At 42.2% G+C, this 25,159-nt stretch overlaps 1 protein-coding gene and 1 long non-coding RNA gene across 9 annotated transcripts in view; one reads left to right on the top strand and one right to left on the bottom strand.

The window, feature by feature from the left end:
- Nucleotides 1-2,142: 2,142 nt before the first annotated feature.
- LOC150061948 (uncharacterized) lies at nucleotides 2,143-5,138 on the bottom strand. Its single transcript, XR_016535968.1, has 3 exons — nucleotides 4,803-5,138; nucleotides 4,269-4,470; nucleotides 2,143-2,361 (listed from the first exon to the last, which is right to left on the bottom strand). It is a non-coding gene; the product is annotated as an uncharacterized LOC150061948 (long non-coding RNA).
- The window catches only part of Eri3 (ERI1 exoribonuclease family member 3), a 140,536-nt gene continuing 120,500 nt past the window's right edge, over nucleotides 5,124-25,159 (top strand). For 3 of the 8 annotated variants that reach the window (XM_090335009.1, XM_090335010.1, XM_090335011.1), the window contains exons 1-3: nucleotides 5,156-5,517; nucleotides 7,607-7,682; nucleotides 22,233-22,510. In XM_090335009.1, the coding sequence (XP_090191135.1) occupies nucleotides 5,383-5,517; nucleotides 7,607-7,682; nucleotides 22,233-22,510 (489 nt within the window). In that variant the 5' untranslated portion in view covers nucleotides 5,156-5,382. The other 5 variants (XM_090335014.1, XM_090335012.1, XM_090335016.1 and 2 more) reach the window with 5 other exon arrangements.

Below are 25,159 nucleotides of genomic sequence, written 5' to 3' on the forward strand. Positions count from 1 at the left end.
TATTTATGCTGAGTAGACACTGCAAGTGTCTTGACTATACTGGAGTCATGGATATGATTTCCATTTATAAAGGAGGAAGCAGACTTAGAGAAGATGACTTATTCTTCAAATATAGACACATGGAATACAATGGCAATTAAGACAGTCTGTTTCCTTGAGGATCTCAAGGAAATAAGATGATACCTCAGTTCACGAAAGCAGTATGTGTCAGAACCAGAACTTCAATCCTTGACATCTGGGTTCAAAGCTCAGCACCTTCTACCATTCTAGGTATATAGCTGTTGATCTCAGGAACCTGGCAGCTCTTTGCTGCCAGCAGAAACAAAGAATAAAGCAAGGGCACTGAGAACTGGGATGTGGCATGGTGACTTAGTAATATATTAGATTGGGGAGAGATTATTGGTGCCTGTAGGATGACCAGGCCATGGAGATTCCTCTGAAACAGAACTGATTCCAGAGTCTAAAGGTGACAGTTGTTTAAGCTATGGGAGCCATTGGGGCACTGGAAATAGACTTTAGAGAGACAGATTGAGGACAGAGCTGGGAGGGAGGGCCGGGAGCATGGCCAGTGGTAGAGTACTTGCCTAACATGCACAAAGCCCTGGGTTCAGTTCTTTGGTACCACATACATAGAAAAAACCAAAGTGGAGCTGTGGCTCAAATGGTAAAGCTCTAGATTTGAGAAAGCCCAAGGACAGTGTTCAGGCCCTGAGTTCAAGCCCTAGGACTGGCAAAAAAATAAATAAATAATAAACAAATAATAAAAATAAAAATCAAGCTGGACGTAATGGCCATGGCAGTGGCATATGAGAATGAAGTCCAACAATATGGGCTGCTAGGACAACATTCCCACTTTCTAGGATTGTCATCTCTTTTTGGCTTCTGTTGAGTCTAGCGGATATTGACAGAGACAGCAACTCCTTGGCTTTCCAACAGTTTTCTCTTCCTTTTTGAGAAGCCTGGGTCCCCCATCTTTTCCAGGGATTCCTTGCCTCTGACTATGGGTAGCCCAGAGTAGACCTTGTACAGGCAGTTCAAGGTAAGTCAGACAGATTCATAGCATTTGGGAGACACAGTTGTGGGTCATGGGGATCATGATTCTCTAGGGGGCAGTGGGTAGAGCAGGGTGAAGTCAGAGGCTTTCAGACCAGGAGGTTAGGACTAGAGAAGGGACAGAGACTAAGTACAGCGTGGAGCAGCTTGGGAAAGAGAGCTTCCCTGGGCAGGTGGCTCCATTTGATTTCCGATTTAAAGGGGGAGGCTTAGATAGCCAAGAAGAAAAAGGCTAATAAGAAAAATATTAAACTGCAGTGTGTGTGTCCCCAGGGACTTCCTGTTGCCATGACTGACCTCCCGGAGAGCGCCATTCGTTCCCGAACATGGCAGCTTTATAGGCACTTGTAGGCCTGCAAAGAACACCAATTTGCTGCTGCAGTTTGTTTTGATAACGGAAACTTTCAATAAATCTATATTAAAATCAAAGGGAAAATTAACTAGGCCCCAGTGAGGGGTACAGAGATAAGGGAGCACATTCCCCCCCTGGCCTTAGCCACCCCACATCTATCTCTTAGTTCAGATTTAGGTCACCAGGGAGATGAATGGCTCAGGCTTGTGGGGAACAGCCCTGGGGAAAGCAGGGAAAGCAGGAAAGGAAGGAAGGCCAGGTCTAGCCCTACTGTTTCTCATGCAGCAGAGGAATCCAGTGGATCGGGGTGGTCATGTTGGGAGGAAGAGTGGAGAATGGCAAGAATAGTGGCAATGACAGCCACTCTTTAATGAACTCTTTATGCTAAGGACTATACTAAGCATTTTATATTTGATTCTAATAAGTATTAGTATTATCTCCACTCTAGAAAGGAAGAAACTGATCCTGAGAGAAGTATTGGACACAGCTAGGACTCAATCTTCAATCTGTTTCTGAGCCTATACCTCTCCTACTAATACACCATACTGCTATCTGTTGCATGTAGGTATATAGTAGTGGCAGCAGCAGTTTTTCCAGTTCCAAGATACACTTATTATTATTATTATTATTATTATTATTATTATCAACTCTGGGCCTGGACATTGTTCTTGAGCTCTTCAGCTCAAGGCTAGCACATTACCACTTGAACCACAGTACTGCTTCCAAGATAAATTATTTCAGACTCAGGTTGGGTTCTCCCAATCATGACAAGTTTTGGGGCTGTCATGTACTATCCTTGCACCTTGCATTTTCTTCCTTTCAATTGTTGGTTACTGTTCCAGCTTTGATAAGTACTTTGTTCTTTTTCTTGGTGGCTTGAAGAAAAACTACCAATTTGGTCCAGTCTTTGGTTCCTCTTGTCAGTTTCCATTTTAGTCAGTTATTTAATCTAGAAGCTAAAAGACAATGAAGGGTATATTTGAGTCTGTACATTGAATCTAGTTCATATGCCCTAATTTACGTGAATTCCCTTTTGGGTGCTCTAGGACTCAACTATACTGATTCCAGACCTCACTAGAAGGTAAGCTCTTTTTGGACAAAAGACCAGACACCTCATTCAAATATTACAACAGTTTGAGAGCTCAGTCTATACTTGAGTGAGGGCCTTAGCCACTTATTTATTGGATAGCTCAACTAGGTTGGGTTTTGACCCCACCCCCACTTCAATATGCCCACCATTTCCAGACTCAAATAAACTGTGTGCTTCAGGTGTGGGATCTGGCACCCCTGTGGCTACCAGAATGTTTGGGAAACCCAGCCCTTCCTTTCTTTCTGTCTGGGATGAGATCATTCTATGGAGCTTATCTAGAATTCAATCCGCATGACAGTGAAACTAGCTGTTTTCTTTGAAGGTCTAGGCAACTTGATGATATGCTGCCATGTACTTTGATTCTTTCCTTCTTTGACTCACTTCTCTTTTCCCTTCCTTCTTGATGCTTAGACTTATTCTTTCCAATTGAATCTAAGCATATAAGCCTTGCCTCAGGGTTTGTTTCCGAGGAAACCTAATAACACAAAACAAAGGCAAGGTTTTAGGGAGCCAAACGCTGAGTGCGATGCAGTGCAAGGCACCAAGTATATTCTGAGCTCTCAAACTGTTCTATTATTTGAATGATATGCCTGGTTCTTGTCCAAAAATAGCTTACACTCTGGTGAGGTTCTGGAATCTGCACAGTTGTAGTCTTAGAGCACCAAAATGTTGCATATTCTGGAAGGAAATCAGGGCTACATGGAAAATGTTTAGGCTGGGCCTTCACAAGACCTCTAATCCAGACAGGCAAATTTACTTCATTCTTGTAGCTAAAAATGTTGCCAGAACCTTATTCTTAGGCTAGAACTTAAGATACAACAAAGCCACAGACATGTGAGGCCATCTCGTGGCCTCTCATTTACATTATTTTATTCTTATATTTACTTCTTCTTCCCATTACATATACATATATTATTTGTAAATATTTACCAATAATTTTTATCAAATATAAGCTCCTCAAAGATAAAGGTTTTGTGTCTTATTTACCACTTAATCCTCAGCAACATACAATGCCTAATATATAGCAGAGATACTGAGCTGGGTGTCAGGGGCTCACGCCTATAATTCTAGCTACTCAGAAAGCAGAGATCTGAGGATCATGGTTTGAAGCCAGTCTGGGAAATAAAGTCTGTGTGACTCTTATCTCCTATAAACTACTCAGAAAAAGCTGAAAGTGGTGCTGTTGCTCAAGTGGTAGAGCCCTAGCTTTGAGTACAAAGAGACTCAGGGGCAGCACCCAAGCCCTGAGTTCAAGCCCCAGAACTGACAAACAAAACAAAACAAAACAAAAAATTCACACACGTGTGTGCATGTGTGTGTGGAGTGGAGCAGTGTGTGTATACATTGTATGTATGTATGTGCACACATCACACACACACACACACACACACATACACACAGAGGAGTAATTGAAGGCTTTTGTCTAGGTAGCAAGAGGAGGAAGACCTAAGAAAGGGGATAGGCAGATAGATGTGCTTCCACTTTCATGACATTTGGGATGAGTGATATCTGTCCTGGCTGCTTCTTATCCTCTCACTTGTTCATGAACAAGTATGATTGTTTCATATCTAACATGTACTGGGTATAACTGATACAACATGAACAATATAGAAATAATACTTAACCTAAAGGAGCTTAAATTCCTGGGGGGAAAGATGATAAGGACATAGATAATTACAAAACACTTCAATCAATTCTGTAGGTGCACAGTGAAATTGCCTAACCCCTTATGTGAATGAGATTAAGAAAGGCATTTTCTGATATGGGGATTACCAGGCATTTCCAGCTCAGGCAGAAACCACTATGTTAAGATTTCAGAGGTGGAGGGACTGCAGGTGGCAGGCAGAGGTGCTTGTTAACTGAAACTGGCCTGTGAAATGTGTTCCGATGAACTGAGAGGCTGTCAAAGTCATCACTGGTTTGGTTACCATGGAGGTTTCCCAGGTCATCACCTGTTATCCTAGAGAAGGCTTTCCTAGAGAAGCACAACCGGGATGTAAGAACATATCCTTGATTTTGACAAAGGTTCTCCCAGCTGGCAGGAGAGACTGTGGAAGCTTGTGGCCAGAAATCCTTTCAACCCTTTAAGTGTCTTCAGTAGAGACATAAACAAGTCAGTAGCTTCTTTCTTAGAAAGTCCTTTAGCTATCTGAGCATTTAATTTTCTTACCCTAATTCGCCTCCCTTCCTCCTAGTTCTCTCCCAGGCCTTCATCAGAATAGATAATAGTGATTATTTGAATGAATGAATGAACCATAAGGAGGTGTCAGCTAAACAGAATATGTCAGTTTATGAGCTGATACTCACCCCGTGCAGATATGTGGGGGAAAGGAGGTGGGTATACTTGAATTGCTGTGGGCCTGAAGAAATCTCCGTGTTTTTTTTTTTTTTTTAATCCCTTTCACTGCACAGAAGTGACCTCCCCTTGTCTTCTGAGTACGTGAACCCACAAGACTACAAGTCCCATAAAGCCAGTGGCCGGCAGCCACCATCTTGGCACACCTTAGCACGCATGCGGGAGGAAGAACAAGCCCTTTAGGAGAAGAAGCCCCGCCTCGCAACAGCCCATTGGTCAAAGGGGTAGGCAGCGGGCTCAGCGGTTGGCCACGGCGCCCGCCCGTCCACCGCGTCGGTAGGGGTCAGAGTGCGCGGAGGTGAGTCGGTGTGTTGTGGACTCGTGGTGCTGGCTGCTGCTGTTGAGGCGGCCAGGAACGGGCTGTGGGGAGCGGGCGGAGCTGGTCCTGCCCCTGCCTGGCCAGCGCCACAGTCGGCGCGGGCCGCACCCGCCGCCACCAACTGCCCTGAGCGCCTGCTGAGGCCGAGGGAGACGTCGGGGCCTGCACCTGGAGAAAGCCTGCCGCGCTGGCCCCAAGGAGGGGGCGTTGCCATGGCGACAGCCTCTCCCGCAGCTGATGGGGGGCGGGGGCGGCCCTGGGAAGGAGGGCTGGTCTCTTGGCCTCCTGCCCCTCCCCTTACGCTCCCCTTGACTTGGATGGGCCCGAGTTGGGGGCAACACCCTGGGGTGGGTGTTGCGGAGAGGCCCCCAGCTTGGGCCCTGGTGTATTGCATGCGGGATGTGGGTCAGGGCGCGCGATTTGTGCAGCCTGGGGGGTGTGTTGGGGGTGAATGTTGACCCTAGGTGCATGATCTGAGTAACGTTTTAGAGAAGGGTGGGGGTGGGGGGGGAAGGGGCATTGCTTGGGAGATTGATTAAAGGGGCTGACTTGTTAGATGGGATTAATGGAAACGTTGAAGAGGTTCAGCCAGAACTAGAAACAGAGGCAAGGAGATAACTAGATAATATAGTATGACCCTTTTCCTTTCATCCTGGACACCCGGGCACCGGTTAGCAGTTTCCCTCTTTGTAAACATGAAGTTGTAGCACTAATGGTGGAAAGAGGAAAGGAGAGGCCTAACCTGGCAAGCTTTTTGTTTGCCTTTACTGTAAGTGGTCCAGCAACAGGTGTCTCCTCAAACAAAACAAAAATGCATGAAGGTGGGTTGAGGCTTGACTGTATTACATTAATTGCTCTGTATTGACTTGGAAGATGGTGGATGCGGAGCCCTTGGAGCCCTTCGTTGGGGATGTGGAGGTTTGGTCTTAGGGCTGGATTTTTGCAAGGAATACTTACCCGCATTGTCTCTGCTAGAATTCTCTGGCCATTTCTTTGGCTTTTGCTCTTTTCAAGTATTTCATCAGTTTTCCAGTAGCATCAGCAAAGCATGGATCCCATTGGCTAGACTATATATACTCTATTGGGCTATAGTGGGCTGTGATTGGCTGAGTGATTTTTGATTGTAGAGTTTCTGCCAGAAATTGGCTTCATCAAATGCCACTTTATTCTGACTTCATCATACACAGCAAACCTTGTTTTAGTGGGCTCGTTCTTGGAGCTTAAGTGTATTATACCTGAATCCCCTACCACTTAAAAGCCAATTTATAAACAGGGACTTCGAGTGTGACTCGACTAATGTGAGTCTGTGATCTTGGTTAGAAACCCACTTGGCTGCCTTTGGGATGGAAGTACAGAGTGGGGGTAGGGAATGGAACTGCCCGGAAGTGATTGATAAGGTTTCCTTTATGGATTCTGTGGTGCTTCACTGGAGCTCAGAGCACTTTGGCAACTTAAGCACTCCAAATTAAAAGCTCATTAACTATTCCTGCTCAAAGATCCTGTAAATAATCAGCTTGCTAGGTCATAGAGCTTGGCTAAGAGCTCTTCCTCCAACTTGAAATTTCCAAATAAAATTGCTTTTATTCCATTTCATTTTGAGAAGTGTTTTCTCTGTGGTAGAGCAAATTGGTAAGTGGCATTTTTCCCAGGTGATATTAGTTAAGTCTTAAATGTCCATTATCAATGGATTGATCAGTTGATTGTAGCTATTTCTTTGTGTGAAGTGCAACTTCAGATCCTTTCAAAGATCTTAATTTGGTGATATATATGACAGGTAACCTTTATTTATTTATTTATTTATTTGCCAGTCAGGGCCTGGACAGTCCTTGAGTTTTTTTTTTTTTTTTTTTTTTTTTTTTGCTCAAGGTTACTGCTTTACCACTTGAACTCCAGCACCACTTTTGGCTTTTTATGTGTACGTGGTACTGAGGAATCTAACCCAGGTTTTCATGCATCCTAGGCAAGCACTCTACCAGTAGGCCACACTCCTGGCCTCCCCTTGATGTATTGATTTGGGATTGGTTACTTTGACTTTTTAGACCTTGAGGTAGATCTAGAAGTTTCTTAAAATATTTCCTGCTTTGTGTGTCCTTTTGCAACATGGCATGTGAATTTGTAGCAGCCAACTCCTCCCTCAGTTCTGGCTCATTTGTTTCTGGGTTCTGACTATTGTTAGCTTTATATACTCCTTGTCCTGGATAGGACTGCAAATTATTCAGTGAGCAACCACTTCATGAGCATCTTTCTAAGTATACTACCAGCGAATATAAAATTGATCTTCAAAAACCAGATGTAACTTCTGAAAGTTTTGTTGTAGGGTTAGTAGATGTTATCTCAAAATGAGATTAGCAGTTTGAGGTATATTGTGATTCTTATTGGGGATTTGATCCTTTGTATGGAGGTAGACTTGTTGCAGAGATGTGTGTTTGTCCACAGCATTGGGGCTTTCCAGCTCTCGCAGAACCTTCAGCATCCCCAGCAGCCAGTCTTGGCATCTTCGAAGTACGGAGAGGTGAGAATCCTGTTGCATGGTTATATTTGGCCTTTTCTGAGAATTTAGCCTTGGTGGGTATGGGATGGGGGTGGATACAGACTATATTTGTGTGTGTCTATGTAGATAGATAGATAGATAGATAGATAGATAGATAGATAGATGGACAGATGATGGTATATATGGTGTCTCTATATATGGTATGGATATCATATAATGGTCTGTACATATGGTATCTATACATCACACACATGTATCTTATATACAGGCTCTAAATATTGTTAGCTTTGTATCCTCTTTGTCCTGGATAGGACTCCATATAGATAGATAGATAGATAGAGAGAGAGATAGATAGATAGATAGATACTATATATACCATCTCTATATAGCTGCTTTTGATTAGGTAGTATGTACTCAAACCTATTGAAACTTATACCCTAAGTCTAAAGAGTAAGGGGTAAAGGTAAAAGTTGAAAGTAGACTCTGAAGATTGTAATCCAGGGACTTGGAGGTTGTTTGTTTAATAACAAAGCACTAGGCACTTTGCTAGTGTTTAGAATTGTAATGGTGAACAGGCAACTATTGTCCCTGATATCAAGGAGATAGGTAAAAAAGAGATAGCTTTGCTATTTTCAAGAGTGCTAGGGGCTGGGGAGTAAGATGTTTCCTCTGGACTTCTGGACTCTGGGATGACTTCCTGGAGGAGGTTACCTCTTGGCATAGAATTAGATGAAGCAGAAGGGACCAAATGTCAAAGTGTGTTGGATTTGAGAAAGTTGTTGTTTTTTTTTCCATGGGGATCATGGGACTTGAACTCTAGGCCTGGGCATAGTCCCTGAGCTCTTCAGCTCAAGGCTACCTGAGCCACAGCCCCACTTCCTGTTTTTTAGTGATTAACTGGAGCTAACAGTCTCATGGACTTTAATGTCCAGGCTGGCTTTGAACTGTGATCCTCAGATCTCAGCCTCCTGAGTAGCTAGGAATACAGGTGTGAGCCACTATGCCTGGTGAAAGTTTATCATTATTAATAGTGCCTCAGTAGGTATGTGTGTGTGTGTGGTGAGAAATAAAGAGGCATGAGAAATGAAATAGGAAAGATAAGCAGAGACCAGGTGAAAGTTTATCATTATTAATAGTGCCTCAGTAGGTATGTGTGTGTGTGTGTGTGTGTGGTGAGAAATAAAGAGGCATGAGAAATGAAATAGGAAAGATAAGCAGAGACCAGGGCTTTAAAACCTTGAGGATTAGACCAGAGATGACTATAGTTGTGTGTGAATGGAGGAAGAAAAGAAGATCAGAGTTGTCAAATTTTCTATAAAGGACTAAATAGTAAGTATTTAAACTTTGTGGGAGAAACTATTCAGTGGCACAACTATTTTATGCAACTTGTTGTCATAGACATATGAAACAATGAACACAGCTATGTTCCAGTAAAACTTGTAGAAATAGATTTGGTCCGTGGGTGAGGTGGTATGGGATTGTAACCCCAGCACTGGTGGGTATAAAACAGGAGGATTGAGGCAGGAGTTTGAGGCTAACCTTGGATCCATAGTGAGACTCTGTTTCAAAAACCAAACCAAACCAAACCAGAACAAAAAAGTTATAAGCAGCAAATTTGACATTGCATTTATGCTGTAGAAAGTTTTATTTTTATGTCAGTATAAGGCCTGGATTGAAGGGTATGGGTAATTTATGGAAGAAGCAGAGACTAGTAAGGAGGCTGTGGCAGTTACATGGGTAACATTTGTACATTTCCACCTTTGTAGCACGGTTTGATTCTTAAGAACTAAGTATAAGGGCTGAGGGCTAACTATAAGGGCTCAAGTGGTAGAACAGCTGCCTAGCAAGCATGAAGAGGTCCTGAGTTCAAAACCCAGTACTACCAGACAAACCAAGTACCAAAAAAACGATGTATAGGGCTAGGAGTGTGGCTTAGTGGTAGAGTGCTTGTGTGTAGCATACAGGAAGTCCTGGGTTCGATTCCTCAGTATCACATAAACAGAAAAAGCCAGAGTGGTTCTGTGGCTCAAGTGGTAGAGCACTAGCTTTGAGAAAGCTCAAGGGCAGTGTCCAGACCCTCAGTTTATGCCCCAGGACTGAAAAAACAAAACAAAACCCTAAGTATAATTGGGTTTTACATACCACTGTTTATATTGATTCTTTAACTTCTTAGCCAAAATTTTTTTTTTTTTTTGAAATAGTAGGTTGCTTTCCATGACTAGGAAACAAGGACAAGAAAGTGTAGAATTAGAAGGTTTGGAGGATTCCCCCCTGTGTTAGCCCGTTGGCCCTCCCCCCCTTTTAGCCACAGAACCATTTCCTGTTTTTTGGTAGTTAATTGGAGATTATTTTGAATCTCATAGACTTTCCTGCCCAGACTGGTTTTGAAACTCAGTTCTCAGATCTCAGCTTCCTGAGTAGCTAGGATTTACAAGCATGTGCCACTAGCACCCAGCCTGAGGATTCTTTTTGTAAAGTATTGAGTGTTTGATGAGTAGGCTAGGATCTATAGTCCCGTGTCTGCAGTTACAATCAGTCATTATCCTTTTGTCTTCCTCTTCCTATGACCCTTTTATATTCTCTGTGATTGAGGGAAGCTTGTAAGTTTCTGATAGTAGTGTTCTGATAGTAGTGAACAGGTCTCTGGATTTCCCTTTCCTATCTCTTTTTTTTTTGTTGTTTTGTTCCATGTGACATAGTTCATTTTTATTTTAGTTTTCAAATAGTGGACTTACCACAAAAAGAAAGTTGCATAGTCATGGGCACAATATAAGTAAAATATATACATTTAAAATTTTATATATACATAACTTTCCTCTTTACCATATGCACAAAACCTTTCCTATTTCTTAAATGGAGATAATGAGACTTAACAGGATTAAAGGCTTTAATGGTGTATATAAAGCTTCTACCTTTTTTTTTGCCAGTTATGGGGCTTGAACTCAGGGCCTGAGCACTGTCCTTGGACTTTTCTCAAGGCTAGAGCTCTACCTTGAGCCACAGTACCACTTGCAGCTTTTTTCTATGTATGTGGTGCCGAGGAATTGAACACAGGTCTTCGTGCATGCTAGGCAAACACTCTGCTACTAGGCCAACTCCTGGCTCCACTTTTTTTTTTTTTTTTTGTGATGAGAACTCAAGGCTAATGCTGTACCACTTGATCCATAGCTTCCATTTCTGGCTTTAGTGGCTAATTGGGCATAAGAGTCTCACAGACTTTCCTGCTCAGGCTGGCTTTGAACTGTGATTCTCAGGTCTCAGCCTCCTGAGTAGCTAGAATTATAAGCACAGTAGTTTTGTGACCTGGTCTTTAGCTTAGTATGCTTTGGGTTTACATCCCTAGACTAGAGACAGTCTCTGTGATGGCACTCTGCACAAAGGAGGAAGTTGTAACTATAGCAAGGTGCTGTTCTTTGTAATGGAAAATTCACATTCAGCAAAAGTTTTATTTTTTAGGATAGACATTAGTTCCAATATTGTCTGTAAAACCAGTTGAGTTAAAACAGTTTCTAAGTAGGAATCCACCAACATGTTAGGGTCCTTGGCTTTCTGGGATCATTTATTAACAGTGCCAACTTTGTGGCCACACATCTTTGTAAAGTGCCTCTTGAATGTTTTTTCTTTTCATCATTACTCTGGGAAATTGTTTGGGCAGTCAGTATTTGTTTGTTTGCTAGTGTGAGAAAACTTAGGCCCAAGAAGGTTGGTTATTAGTGAGTTATTCAAGGTCACACTGTGAGGTACTGACAAAACTAGTGCAGACTTGCCCCAGATGAAATTGTTAGTTGATTGCTATGATTTTGTTTCCTTTGAGTGAGAGATGCAGAGTCATTGCAGAGCTGCAGTATGATACATGCCTTGTCCAGATCTAGTAGGAATGATTCAGATTTTATTTTATTCATTTGGTTTCTTTTGGGTTTTAATTGATGACTGCTTTGACCAAACGTGTTGGGAAGCAGAGTTCCTTTGGGTTGTTGGTTTTACTCTTTCCTCCATTGGGGGACTCTTCCTAGAGAGCCTTAGGTTACAAGGGATTGCTTTGATATGTTCAAAATTGTGCCTTGTGCCCCACAGCTACAGGTAAAATCAAAAGGCAGATAATTTATGGGAGTGTCAAAGCTGGCCGCTGGCACCTCAGAAGGCCATTAGTATGCCTGTTCAGACCCTGTGTCCTTGCAATTGATTCCTCTTTGCATGAGCCTGATTTGGGAAGCTGTAGATCTGTGGATAGTGATTGGATGTGACAGTCCAAACACCGGTCCCTAAATTAATCCTTTTAATGGTATTCCAGCATCAAGGCAATCTCTCTCTCTCCCCCCCTCTCTCCTTCTCCCCCTCCCTTTTCTCCCTCCCTCCCTCTCCCCTTCCACCTTCCTCCCTCCCCCTCTGCTCCTCCCCCTCTGCCCCTCTCCCCTCCCTCCCTCTCTCCCTCCCTCCCTCTCTCCCTCCCTCCCTCCCTCTCTCCCTCCCTCCCTTTCTACCTCTCTCCTTCCCCTCTTCTCCTCCCCAGTGGAACCCTACCCCCAAACACAGTGAGAGAATTGAGTGGACTGGAAGAAAGAAAAGAAGCTTTGTTTGGTGCTTGGGTATTGTCTGTTCCAGCATGTTCTAACTCCAGAGCAGTTAATATCATGACTTTGGGCATATAAATTCATTCAGCAAATCTTCACTCTTTGTATCTGGCTCTGTGCTAGGTGCTGGGAATATAAAAATGAACAAAATACAGTCCTCAACTTTAAGAATCTGATTTAACGTTTCTTAGGCTTTTAAAACTCATGTACCACTGGTATAAAACTGAGGCCCTACCTCAAAAACAAACCAGTGTTAAAAAAAAAAAGCTTGAAGATGTGGCTTAGGTGGTAAAGCACTGCCCAGCAAGTGCAAGGCTTCAAGTTCAGTCCCTGGTATCAACAAAGAATGAACTGTGTTACTGAGTCAAATTTAAGCAATTAACTTTATTTTACTGGAGAAAAGCTACTGAAAGGGAGATTTAAACTAGGACTTGAAGGAAGTGGTAATTTTCCTGGTGAAAAATGAAAGTGCATTTCATAAAAAAGGGAGTAGCTTTTGCCAGAGTCCAGATAAGGTCATATTTAGGGACTTGAGCAAGAGCTGACTGTGCCTCTTTCAGTTTCACGCTCAGTAGGATGAGAGGATTTGAACCTTTATAATGGTATTTGGAAAGGAGACTTGAATTCCTTGTAGTGGCTTGCCTATTATTATTGTCATTCATTGGGTTTGAACTCAGGGTCTAGGCACAGCCCTTGAGCTCATTTGCTCAAGGCTAGTGATCTAGCCTTTGAGCCTACAGTGTCCCTTCTGGTTTTCTCACGGACTTCCTTCCTGGGCTGGCTTTAAGCCATGATGCTCAAATCTTTGCCTTCTGAATAGATAGGATTACAGGCATGAGCCACTAGCAGTAGGCTGTACTGCCTTTTTTTTTTTTTTTTTTTTTTTGTCAGTTGAGGCTTGAACTCTGGGCCTGGGCACTGTCTCTGAGCTCTTCAGCTCAAGGCTAATGCTCTATCACTTTGAGCCACTGCACCACTTGTGGTTTTCAGGTGCTTAACAGGAGATGAGAGTCTCACAGACTTTTGTGCTGGGGCTGGCTTTGAACTGCAATCCTCAGATCTCAGCCTCCTGAGTAACTAGGATTATACACATGAGCCACCAGAGCCCAACTGTACTGCCACTTTAATTCAAGGACTCCCATGTTATGGGTTCCAATTTTTTTTTTTTTAAGTTTTATTGGGGGTGCTGGGGTTTGAACTGAGTAAGGACTTTATGTTTGCTAAGCAGGTGATTCACTGCTGGGTCATACCTCCAGGCCTTTTTTGTGCCAGTAGTGAGATTTGAACTCAGGGCCTTGTACTCTCATTTTTTTTTTTTTTTTTGCCCTTAAAAATCTGGTACTTTTGGGACTGGGAGTTTGGCCTAGTGGTAGAGTGCTTGCCTAGCATGCACGAAGACCCAGGTTTGATTCCTCGGTACCACATACATAGAAAAAATCCGGAAATGGTTTTGAGGCGCAAATGGTAGAGCTCTAGCCTTGAGAAAGTCCAAGGACAGTGCTCAGGCCCTGAGCTCAAAAAAAAAAAAAATCTGGTACTTAAAAAAATATTTTTATTAAGGTGTTGTTGTACGGAAGGTTTCCTATTCTATAAGTCAGGTAATGAGTACATTTCTTTCTTGGGGCAATGTCAACACCTCCTTTATTTTCCTCCACTTTTTTCTCCCATCCCTGTCTGTAAGTTACATAGTTCATTTTCTAGGTAGTGTATACTGAATAGCATGATTACATTTATTTACTCTTTCTCCCTCCCTTTCTGGGGTTCCCATTTGTTCCCCTCATTGAATAAATCCCAAAGCCAAACCAAATGCCACCACCAGCAACAATATAACAAGCCCATAAGGCTGGTGCTTAAATCTCACTTTCACTTCTAGCTTTTTGCTGGTTAATTGGAGATAAGAGTTTTCTGCCTGGGCTGTCTTTAAACTATGATCTCAGATCTCAGCTTTTTCTTTTCCTTTTTTTGGTCAGTAGAGGGGCTTGAACTCTGGGCCTGGACGCTGTCCCTGAGCTATTCAGCTCAATGCTAGTACTCTACCACTTGAGCCACAGCCACTTCTGGTTTTCTGGTGGTTAATTGGAGATAAGAGTCTCACAAACTTTCTTGCCCAGGCTGGCTTTGAACCTTGATCCTTAGATCTCAGCCTTCTAAGTAGCTAGGATTACAGGCCTGAGCCACTGGCGCCCAGTTTTTCTCCCTCAGCTTTCTATGTGGCCAGGATTACAGGCATAAGCCACCAGCACCTGGCCTTGAGGATGCACTGATTATTTTTGAGATAGGATCATGCTTCCTGCTCAGGTGTGTATCTGGAATGCAGTCTACTCATTTTAGGTTTTAGGTTTTAGGTCATAGCTGGAATGCGAATGCCAGGTATTTTGTCATAGTGTACAACCTCTTTTCATTGAGATAATCTTGTGGCTTTCCTTACTAGGATGGGCTAAAACTATGATCCTTCCAGTCTTAGCCTCTCATATAGCTAAGGGCAATACTTGGCAAAAATTTTTCCTTCCTTTTTTTTGAGGGCCATTCTTGGGGCTTGAACTCAGAGCCTGGCCTCTCCCTGAGCCTCTTTGTGCTCCAGGCTAATGCTCTATCACTTGAGCTACAGTGCCACTTCTGGCTTTTTCTCAGCATAAGTTATTGGAGATAAGAGTCTCACAGATTGTTCTGCTTGGGCTGGCTTTGAACTGAAATCTTAAGATCTTAGCTTCCTGAGCAGCTAGGATTATAGGCATGAGTCATCAGTGCTCAGCCCTTCCTTTTTTTTTTTTCTTTTTGGGAAAGGAGGTAACTGTACTGAGAGTTGAACTTAGGTCTTCATGCAGACATTCTTCTCTGACTTGAACCATTCCTAGTCCAGGCTTTCTTTTTAAAATCTAAAATAAATTGCTACGAAAAAAATTTTTGGGTGCTTTAGACAACTGAAATTGATAGACCTTGTTAGCCCTGTGGCTACTGGAATAATCTATCAAATGGGAACTATGGATCATCATACATGGAACCCCAGTAAAACCCCACAGAGTTGAGTACTTTTTGGGTTTTCTTTCCCCTTTGACAGTCTGTGGTTTTCATAGAAAGTCCTCTAGCAGTACAGATGCATTCATCAGATTCTCCAGGTTATTTTTAGCTACTTGAGAGAAAGCCTGGGACCTAGTGAGTTTCAGACAGGTAATATAGTATTCTTTGTTGTTGCTTCTTGACCTTAGCATCTATGGTTCCAAAGATCAGACCAGGGACTCATCCCAGGACTGTGAACTAAGGAGAAACTAAAGATAGGGTTTTTAGTCCAGTTGCTTCCAGTCTGGACCTGCCTCTGGTACCTTGTTTTCCTCTGAAATGTACCCCTACCTCCTAGTCTGGCCTTTAATGACATGAATTAAAGGATGATGTGAACCCATACACTCTAAAAGATCTCAAGATTGTGTGACTGGAGAGGTGGAGACTATATTATAGTTTCCTGATGGACTCCTCTTGTCCCATTCCTGAGGCTCCTCTGGCTTGTGGATGTTGAAGGATGACTCCCTCCTTCTGCCCTCCCTTCCCCCTCCAGTAATGGAGGCTATAAAATGTCTATTTACCCAAGACACCAGAACGACTCCTCTGTGGTTCCACTAATCTGGTGATTTGGTGCTTCTTTGGTCTCTCAGGTAAATACAGATTGAGTCTTTTTATAAAGGCATATTATTTCCCTCATTAAATGTGTGTCTTGGCACATGTGTTATTTACCTGATAGACAGTAATGGCTGCAGAGGAGCCGTTGGTGTCTGTTGTGTAAATACTCTGCACAGAGACAGTTCTCCAGGGGCTCTGGCTCAGGCCTGTTTCTCCAAATCGGGCCAGCTCAGGGCAGTCCCTATTTACCCCTTTTCTGTCTCTGTTGGGGGAGCTGATTCCTTCATTTTGAAGTGAGAACTGTTTCCTCTCTTTGTAGGCTGCTTACTACTTTTAATTTGCTCAGAAAGGGATGTCTGAGAATAAATGGGTATACATTTTGGTTCTGATAAAAGATAGTTCACAGAAATAGAGTCATAAACTGTTTCTTTTCAGTACTGCCTTTAAATCATATAATCAGCCCAGCACTGGTGGCTTATACCTATCTATAATCCTAGCTACTGAGGAGTCTGAGATATGAGGAACCATGGCTTAAAGCCCGACCAGCCATGAAAGTCCATAGTACTCTCCAATTAACCACTAGAAAACTGGAAATGGTGCTACAGCTCAAATGGTAGAGCACTAGCTTTGAGCACAAAAGGTCAGGGACAGTGCCTAGGCCCCAAGTTCAAGCCTCAGGACCAGCCACCAAAATAAACCCTAACCCCCCCCCCGAAGTTCTAGATGATTTTTATAAATCTGTGGACGTAAGTTATGCAAATCTGTAACTATAAAGTATGAAGGCATAGTGGAAAAATCCCTAAAGTTGCCAAGGGATAGAAGAACTAGTAGAATGCTGCAGCTAGAGTTACAGGAATGTTTCCTAAGAAGAACATGGCAGAGAGGAGAGTGTCCCATTGAAGGGTATAAGGTGTGTCTGTGGGGGTGTTCTTTTGAAGACTGAGCTGGTTAAACTGTAGTTTGAGGATGCTTTGAGGACTGACATGCATACCTTCTATGCACACTATGGGGAGATCTCTTCTTCATATCCTATATGTTTTGTTTTTCCTTTTAAAAACTACATTGTAAGCTGGGCACTGGTGGCTCACATCTGTAATCCTAGTTACTCAGGAGGCTGAGATTTGAGGATTGAGGTTTAACGCCAGACTGAGCAGGAGAGTCCATGAGACTCTAATTTCCAATTAACCACTAGAAAACAGGAAATGACTGTAGCTCAAAGTGGTAGAGTGCTAGCCTTGAGCTGAAGAGCTCAAGCCCCATGACTGACAACAAAACAAAACAAAAGCCCCAGAGACTACATTGTATATGGACTTCGTTATGTTTGTATGTATGTATATATGTATGTATGTATGTATTTATTTAATTGTCCTGGGTATTGAACTCAGGTCCTTATGCAAGTTTCCTCAGCCCTATACATAAAGTTAAAACATAATTTTTTTGAAATAGCCCCAAATTGGTATAGAAATTGTAAGTACAATCTAAAGAATTTTTTCCTTAACCATTTGAGGATTAAGTTCTTGGATTAATGCCCTATCTCCCTGAATACTTTTGAGTATATTTCCTACAAGCAAGGACATTTTCTCACCTAACCACAATACAGCTGTCAAAGTCAGGAAATTAACATTGATATGTTACTGCCATCTAAGCCACCAATCCATTCAGGTTTTTCCAATTGTTCCAGGTTTGTTCTTTGTAGCAAAATGATATGGTTTAGAATTGTAGTTTGCATTTACTTATTATCCAGTCTCTTTAGCCTCCTTTAGACTTTTCTAAGAAAACTTTCCTTGACATTCATGATTTTGATTCTTTTGAAGATTACAGCCTGGTTATTGTGTCCTTCAATTAGGGTTTGTCTGATATTTTGTCATGATTAGATTAGATAATGTCTTTTGCAGAAATGTTATCTTTTTTGATAGCACATGATTTTGCTTTACCCTATTATTGATGGTGCTTATTTTTGCTCCGTTGATTACAGTGATGTTTGCAAGGCTTCTATATCATAAAATTACTTTCTATTGTAATTAAGCATTTTGTGGAGAAATTCTTTGAGGTATGTAAACAGCCATCTATACACTTTTAGTTAGTTGTATGTATGAATGTTTGTATGTATGTATGTACTTATGTTTTCCTCATTTATTCAGGATATAACAATCTGCTAGTATCATTATTTACTTGGCAGTGGGAGTCCCATGTGTCCCTTTGATATATTGCCTTCATTTTTGAGCTTTTCTTTTTCTGGGACAACAAGGTATTTCAGGCTCATCTTGTACATTTTCTGCCACAGTCCTGAAATCAGTTATTTCTCCAAGGAGCTCTAGTTCTCATAGTGGAGAATGATATTTAGAAGGCAACAACGTGCTATTTGCACTCATCACTACAGAGTGTTGCTAGAACATAGCTCTGTGTGTGTGTGTGTGCATGCCTGTGTGTACGTGTGTGCCAGTACTAGGGCTTGAACCAAAGGTTTCCCTCTCTGGCTTAGCTTTTTTTCTTCTTAAGGCTGGTTCTACTATTTGAGCCATACCTTCCAGGGCCTGAGCACTGTCCTTGGGCTTTCTCAAGGCTAGCCACAGCACCACTTCTGGTTTTTTCTATATATGTGGTACTGAGGAATTGAACCTGAATCTTTGTGCATGCTAGGCAAGCACTCTACCACTAGACCAAACTCCCGGCCCTAGATGAGAGTCTTATGGCATTTTCTGCTGGTACTATTTTTGAACTAGGATACTCAGATCTCAGTTTCCTATGTATTTAGGATTCTGCCTCTAGCAGAATTAATAATATTCTTATTGCTAATTCCAGTCCAACACCACTGATTTTCTCCCCCTCCATTTCCAAATTTTATTTTCATATCAGAAACCTGGTTCCCATTACCTATGTTAAGTCATATGTATTTATTTGCTCAGTTGTTTTGTGTCTCCTCCATCTCTACTGTCTTTTACCCCTCCCGAGTGCTGCTTTTATCCTGCACATGATTCCTCACATTTTGCTGCCTTCAACATGGATGCGTGCCATACAGGTTACTGCCACAATACCTTTCGCACCTTTTCATGCATGGCTTCTTCATCCTGCCAGGGTTCTGCCATTCCATCTAGATCCCTTCTGAATCCTCCATTCCAACTGGTGTAGATACTTGCCTTATTCCACTGCATTTAAGTGTTTATTGTTGTCATTGTTTGTATGGGATGTGATACTGGGATTTGAATTCATGGACTTGCACTTGCTAGGCAGGTACTCTTACCACTTGAGCCATGCTTCCAGATTTTTGTGGATTAGTTATTTTTTTTCTGATAGAGTCTTTCACTTCTTACCTGGGTAGTTCTGGACATATGCCTCCTGTAGCTGGGACTACAAATGTATACCCCATGTCCAGGTTACTTGTTGAGAGAGTCTTGCTCACTTTTTGCCCCAGTTGGCTTCAAACCCTAATTCTCCCATTCTTTGCCTCATGCTGGGAGTTACAGGTGTGAGCAACCACACCCAGTCTTATGCTTCATTCAGTGGTTTTAGGATTGAATTTTCCAGGAAGGGAAAAGGAAAAGCTAACCTGTTAACTTTAACTGAATTTGGTTGCTAAAGGTAGTGGCTGCTGACTTGTGGAGGCTGGTGTCTATTCTTAGGCTTAATAGGCTTAATGTCTATTCTTAAGATTTAGTATAGGTTTTCTTCCTTCCTTCCTTCCTTCCTTCCTTCCTTCGTTTCTTTCTTTCTTTCTTTTTTTTTTTTTTTTTGCCAGTACTGGGCCATGAATTCGAGGCCTGAGCACTGTCCTTGGGCTTTCTCAAGGCTAGAGCTGTACCACTGGATCCATAGCACCATTTCCAGCTTTTTTTTTTTTTTTTTAATATATGTGGTACTGAGGAATCGAACCTGGGACTTTGTGCATGCTAGGCAAGCACTCTACCACTGGGCCAAACTCCTGGCCCCTCTTTCTTTTTTTTTATACTGGGATTTGAATTCAGATCCTCACACCTGCTAGGCAAGCACTCTACTGCTGAATCTTACCTCCATTAGGAAGTTCTTTTGATGTGGGTTAAATCAGGTGAGAAAACAAGGTCTTCACATACAAGGATCTCTAGTCATCAATATGTTGTCCATAAGAAGGTGTGTGTGTGTGTGTGTGTGTGTGTGTGTGCGCTCGCACACGTGCGAGCATGTGCATATAATGTCCTATGGGATGAAAGAGATATTGATGTAAATCTATAAAACTGCTTTGTGTATTTATTAGATTTATTGTTCTAGAGTATGGGGATACAGAGTTGGTGAAGGGGGCAAAGCTAATTGAATAGTAGTAGTAATAGTAATAAACTAGCATTTATTGAGTCCTATGTACCAGACACTGCTCTTTGTTGCTCATCTCATTCTCCCTTAAGAAACAGGTCCTTTACAGGCAAAGGATGGAAGAACAGAACTCAGGTAAAGTTAGGAGTCAAACCTGGAGACCTTCATTGATCATACTTAATTGCCTGTGGTATTTGTCAGATAAGAGACTGTATGCTATTAACTATGGATACATTGGAGAGCACTCAGAGTTTCAAAAGTCTTTATGAATAGCCTGCTTGCATCAGGTTAGATAAAAATTCTAAGTTCCTGAAGGTCTTTGGATCCATAGTAGAATGCATAATGGAGCAGGAGCAGACTGATGTCTCCCGTGTCACTAGGTTTTCTAGCACTCTTCAGGAATGGGTGACATATGGGTTATTTTGAATTTTGGCTTTCAAAGGGACTGTGGCCTTTGCCTTTGCAAAGGATTCCATAGCTAAACTCAAGTCAGCCTTTGTCTACCTGGACTGAGGAGTTTTGGCTACACTTCTGAGAAGGCTATCAAGCAATGGTAGAAGCAAGTATTATACTTATTCTGGGCCAATGAAGAACATAAAGTTCTTTTTGATCTTCACCAGGTCCTCATGACATCTCACCATATGAAAAAGGAAATTGAGGACCCACTCTAGCATATATCCTAATAAATAATGTATGTTAAAGCCAGGCGCCGGTGGCTCACACCTGTAATTCTGGCTACTCAGGAGGTTGAAATCTGAGGATCAAGGTTCAAAGCCAGCTTGGGCATGGAAGTCCATGAAACTCCAAATAACCACCAGACAACCAGAAGTGGCATTAGCCTTGAACTGAAGAGCTCAGAGACAGTTTCCAGGACCAGAGTTAAGGCCCCAAGACTGACCCCCCCCTCAAATATATATATGTATGTTTGTAGAGTTGGTAGAGGACTGAAAGGAGTATACTTGCCATTGACCTTTTCTGTTTGGGAAGTAGTGGCCTCACTTCCTTTCTTGTGCTCTATACCTACCCCACATGGAAGGAGCAAAGTGCTTATTTGCAGCCATTGAGAGCCATGCCTTTGACTCTGTTGCAGTGGGGTTTCTGTGTAGAATGGTAATATTTCTTGTTTGAGGTTTAAAGTTAGGCAAATTTGTGTGTTGGGTATAAAAAGAGGAAAAATGCAAAATTTCTGCATTGTTTCTTTTTTTCTTTCCTCTTTTTTTTTTTTAACTTGGGTTTTTTAAAGCTTTGATTTCATATTTAGTTAGCCCTCTGAGGAACAGATATTCTGAACATTTAAAGGGAAAATGTACAGGAAAAGTGATTTGAATTTTTTTTTTTTGCACATGTTCCCTTAGAAAACTTTACTAGATTTTTAGCAGTGCTCCCATTACTGCCACATCTGGGTTTTCTCTTTTTCCCTCCCTATTTAAAAAGCCCTGAAGTTCTCAGAGCCTCTAGGAGAGAGTGAAACTGAAGGCAGCACATGATGAGGCCTGAGGCTGTTGCCAGCTGTGCTCTCCAGGCCTCTTTCATTTCCCCAGGGTGCCATACTAGAAGGGGGGTTGGGGAATCACTACAATGTGAACAAACTCCCTTGGGATTGCCGGTGTTCACTTTCACACTTTCAGCTGGGGTGGTAGGTGGAGACACAGACTAGAGAGCCAGGGGCCAGTGGCAAGTAACAGCTGAGGAGATCCTTGGACTGTTTGAGTCTACATAGTTCCCAGAACTATTGCACAATTGGGTCACCTCATGTTATGTTAGGACCCTTAGCTTTAATGTTAACTGTTGCACCTGAGAAGTCACCTCAGCATTTTTCTCTGTTCTCATTTGAACCAGAGTTCCACTTAAAGATGAAGGCTAGCATTGCATGTTGTTTTTGAGAATGATGTGGGAGACTCAGAGCTGTAATAATGCTGCAGGTGCTGGTGTCAGGGTCTTGAACTTCAGTAACGAATACTGTGATTTAGAAAAGCAGTCCAGAAAGCTGGGAAGTGGCTCAAGTTGCATGGATATTCCTGAAGTCTAGATGGAACAGGGCCACAGTGGGAGGGGAGTAACCCAGGCTCTCTGTTTTTTGTTTTTCTTTTAACTTTCCTCCCCTAAGTTTTAGATGCTTCTGGATGTTCAATGCTAGCACCTTTACAGACTGGAGCAGCTCGATTTTCTTCGTATTTACTTTCAAGAGCAAGAAAAGTGCTGGGCTCGCACTTATTTTCTCCCTGTGGTGTTCCGGAGTTCTGCTCCATATCCACCAGAAAGCTGGCGGCCCACGGCTTTGGCGCATCAATGGCGGCAATGGTGTCCTTCCCTCCTCAGAGGTATCACTACTTTTTAGTGCTGGACTTTGAGGCCACGTGTGACAAGCCACAGATTCACCCTCAGGTAACAGTTGCATCAATGCTTCAGAAAAGGTGGGGTGGGCAAGGAGGGAGGGAGGAGAGTCTTTTCCCAAGTCTTCCTAGCATTTAGCTACTTATGTGGAGATCCTGCCTTGGAAGCAGGTCTTGGTCCAAAAATGCTAGGACAAGGTAGACCTGAGAAGTCGCTGGAGAACTGGGCACATTGTTTCTGTCTAGATTCAGATTTTGGGAATCAAAATATTCCCTTCTCTCTTGTTCTTTTTCTTTCCTTCTGTCCTCCATTCTTCTGCTATTCCCCCTCTACCCCCCTACCCACATCACACTTTTTTTTTTTTTTTTTTTGCTTGTCCTGGGGCTTGAACTCAGGGCCTGGGTCCTGTCCATGAGCTTCTTTTGCTAATATTCTACCACTTGAACCACAGCACCTTTTTTTGGCTTTTTCTGAGTGGTTAATTGAAGATTAAGAGTCTCATGGATTCTCCTGCCTGGACTGGCTTTTGAGATCTTCAGATCTCAGCTTCTTGAATAGCTAGGATTATGGGTGTGAACTTTGAGGACCTGGTTTGCTACTTGTTCTTTTAGAGTATGTGATACCACGCCTCCAAAATCACCCCTAGTGATCCTTAGTCCTGGTATTCATACCCTTGGAAGTTTTCCTCCTGAACTGAGTCAGATGACCCTGTTTCACCAATAAGATGTAGTGGAAGAGACAATGTATAATTTCTAAGCTAAGTTATGAAAACATTGCAGTTGGCTTTGTTCTTTTGAGTCATTTGCTCTGATAGAAGCTAATACCAGACTACAAGATTACTCAAGTAGTCCTGTGAGAGATAAGTGTGTATGGGAGCTAAGGCTGTAATCTAGAAGCTAGTACCAATTTTCAAATTATGTGAATGAACCATCTTAGAAAGCAATTTAACAACCCCAGTCAGGCCTTCAGATGACTACAGCCCTAGTAGACATCTAACTTCAACTTCAGCAGAGACCTTTAGCCAGCCAACTCACTCCCAAGTCTCTATAAGAGATAATGATTATAGATGGTTTTGAGTTATAAATTTTGGGATGATTTGGGCTGGGAGTTTGGCCTAGTGGTAGAGTGCTTGCCTAGCATGCCCAAAGACTGGAGTTTGATTCCTCAGTACCGCATGGATAGACAAAAGCCAGAAGTGGTGCTGTGGCTCAAGTGGTAGAGCTTTAGCCTTGAGAAAGCCCAAGGACAGTGCTCAGGCCCTGAGGCCAAGCCCAGGACTGGCCAAGAAAAAAAAAAATTATCTAATGATTTGTCAGTAGATAACCTGAACTAGTATCTTTATTAGTCTTTTAGGAAGGAAAATTTCTTTGCTTGCTTTCTACCTGTGTAAAAGCCTTCTACCTTTTAAGGTAATGCTATTAGGAAGCAAACAGGTACCTATTCTAGATGATATTGAAGGACTTGGTGTTTACATGAGTGAATGGTGGGAGAGCAATGCAGTAATTCATTATAGTGAGAGGACTTCAGATATACCTGGCTATAGGTCTGTAATTTTTCCGTGCAAAGCTAGGTAGGACATAGAATGTTTAATTTGGGGATGTATAGATGTATTGCTATTAAGCAGAAGGAAGAGAAGATGACAATAACATGGAATTCTTGGTGGAAATGATCAGTGAGGTCCATTCAAATATAAATTGATTTCATTTCTCGCTCTCTTTTTTTTTTAAGGAAAGAGTCTGCTTATAGAATGGTAGATTATTTTACTTAAAGCCAACGCCATACCCCTTTTACCTTTCTCCTATTCTCTTTCCTGTTTTCTGTTAAAGCAGTGGTTTGCCTTTAGGGCATTGGAATCAGACCAGGCCTTGGAAGACTAGTGTTGGATAACAACAGTTCCCTGGGAAGAAACTTTGGATGAAAGTGAATACTTGTTGGTTGCTACCCAAGTCACATACTTGCTCTATACCTGTTTTTGCCCTCTCCAGACTACTGGATTTTTCTGGCATTGTGGGTGTCCTTGTGTAGTTGGTTGGAAATTTTGCTTATATAGAGTTTCCCAAGTAGGGAATCAGGGATCCATATTCTAACATTTCGTATATTATTTCCCTTATTGATTAGGTTTCAGTCACTTTAAAACACGAGTCATCTCTTCAGAACCTTCATAATTGCTTAGTACCTCCATTAGGGCATTTGTTGCTTCTTGTTTTCTGGGGCTTGTTTAAGTGTGTGTTTCTTATTTTTTCTGTTAGATTATAAATTTGCATGATTGTGTAGCTCTGCTTATTCTGCAAAAAAAAAAAGTTTCTATGTTCGTAAAGATAGAACCTGACTCATGTCTCATTTGGTTTGTCTGTGTTACCTTTCCCTTGTCTTTCAAAGGTATCAATTCTATTGACTGATTGATTGCAACCCTGAACACATTATGTAGAACATATTTATATCGTTTGCATTACCAACTTTATTCCCAGCTCTAGGTACCAGGGCTTTCTAGACACAGTCTCAGTTAGAGCTTGGTACTGTTTACCAGAATCTGAGTCTGCTTAACGATTATCTACAGACGCGATGAACTCTGATGGTGTGATTCCAAAGACACTTAAGGAATTGGCTGCCCTAGTGCATTATTAGCAAAGCATTAGCTGTTGCTTTAGAGAACTCAGAAAGACGCATTTGCTGTCTAGCTTATCTTTAAAAGGGGAATAC

This window comes from Megascapheus bottae, chromosome 6, assembly GCF_031878675.1.
Source record: "Megascapheus bottae isolate mThoBot1 chromosome 6, mThoBot2.hap1, whole genome shotgun sequence".
Lineage (NCBI taxonomy): Eukaryota > Metazoa > Chordata > Mammalia > Rodentia > Geomyidae > Megascapheus > Megascapheus bottae.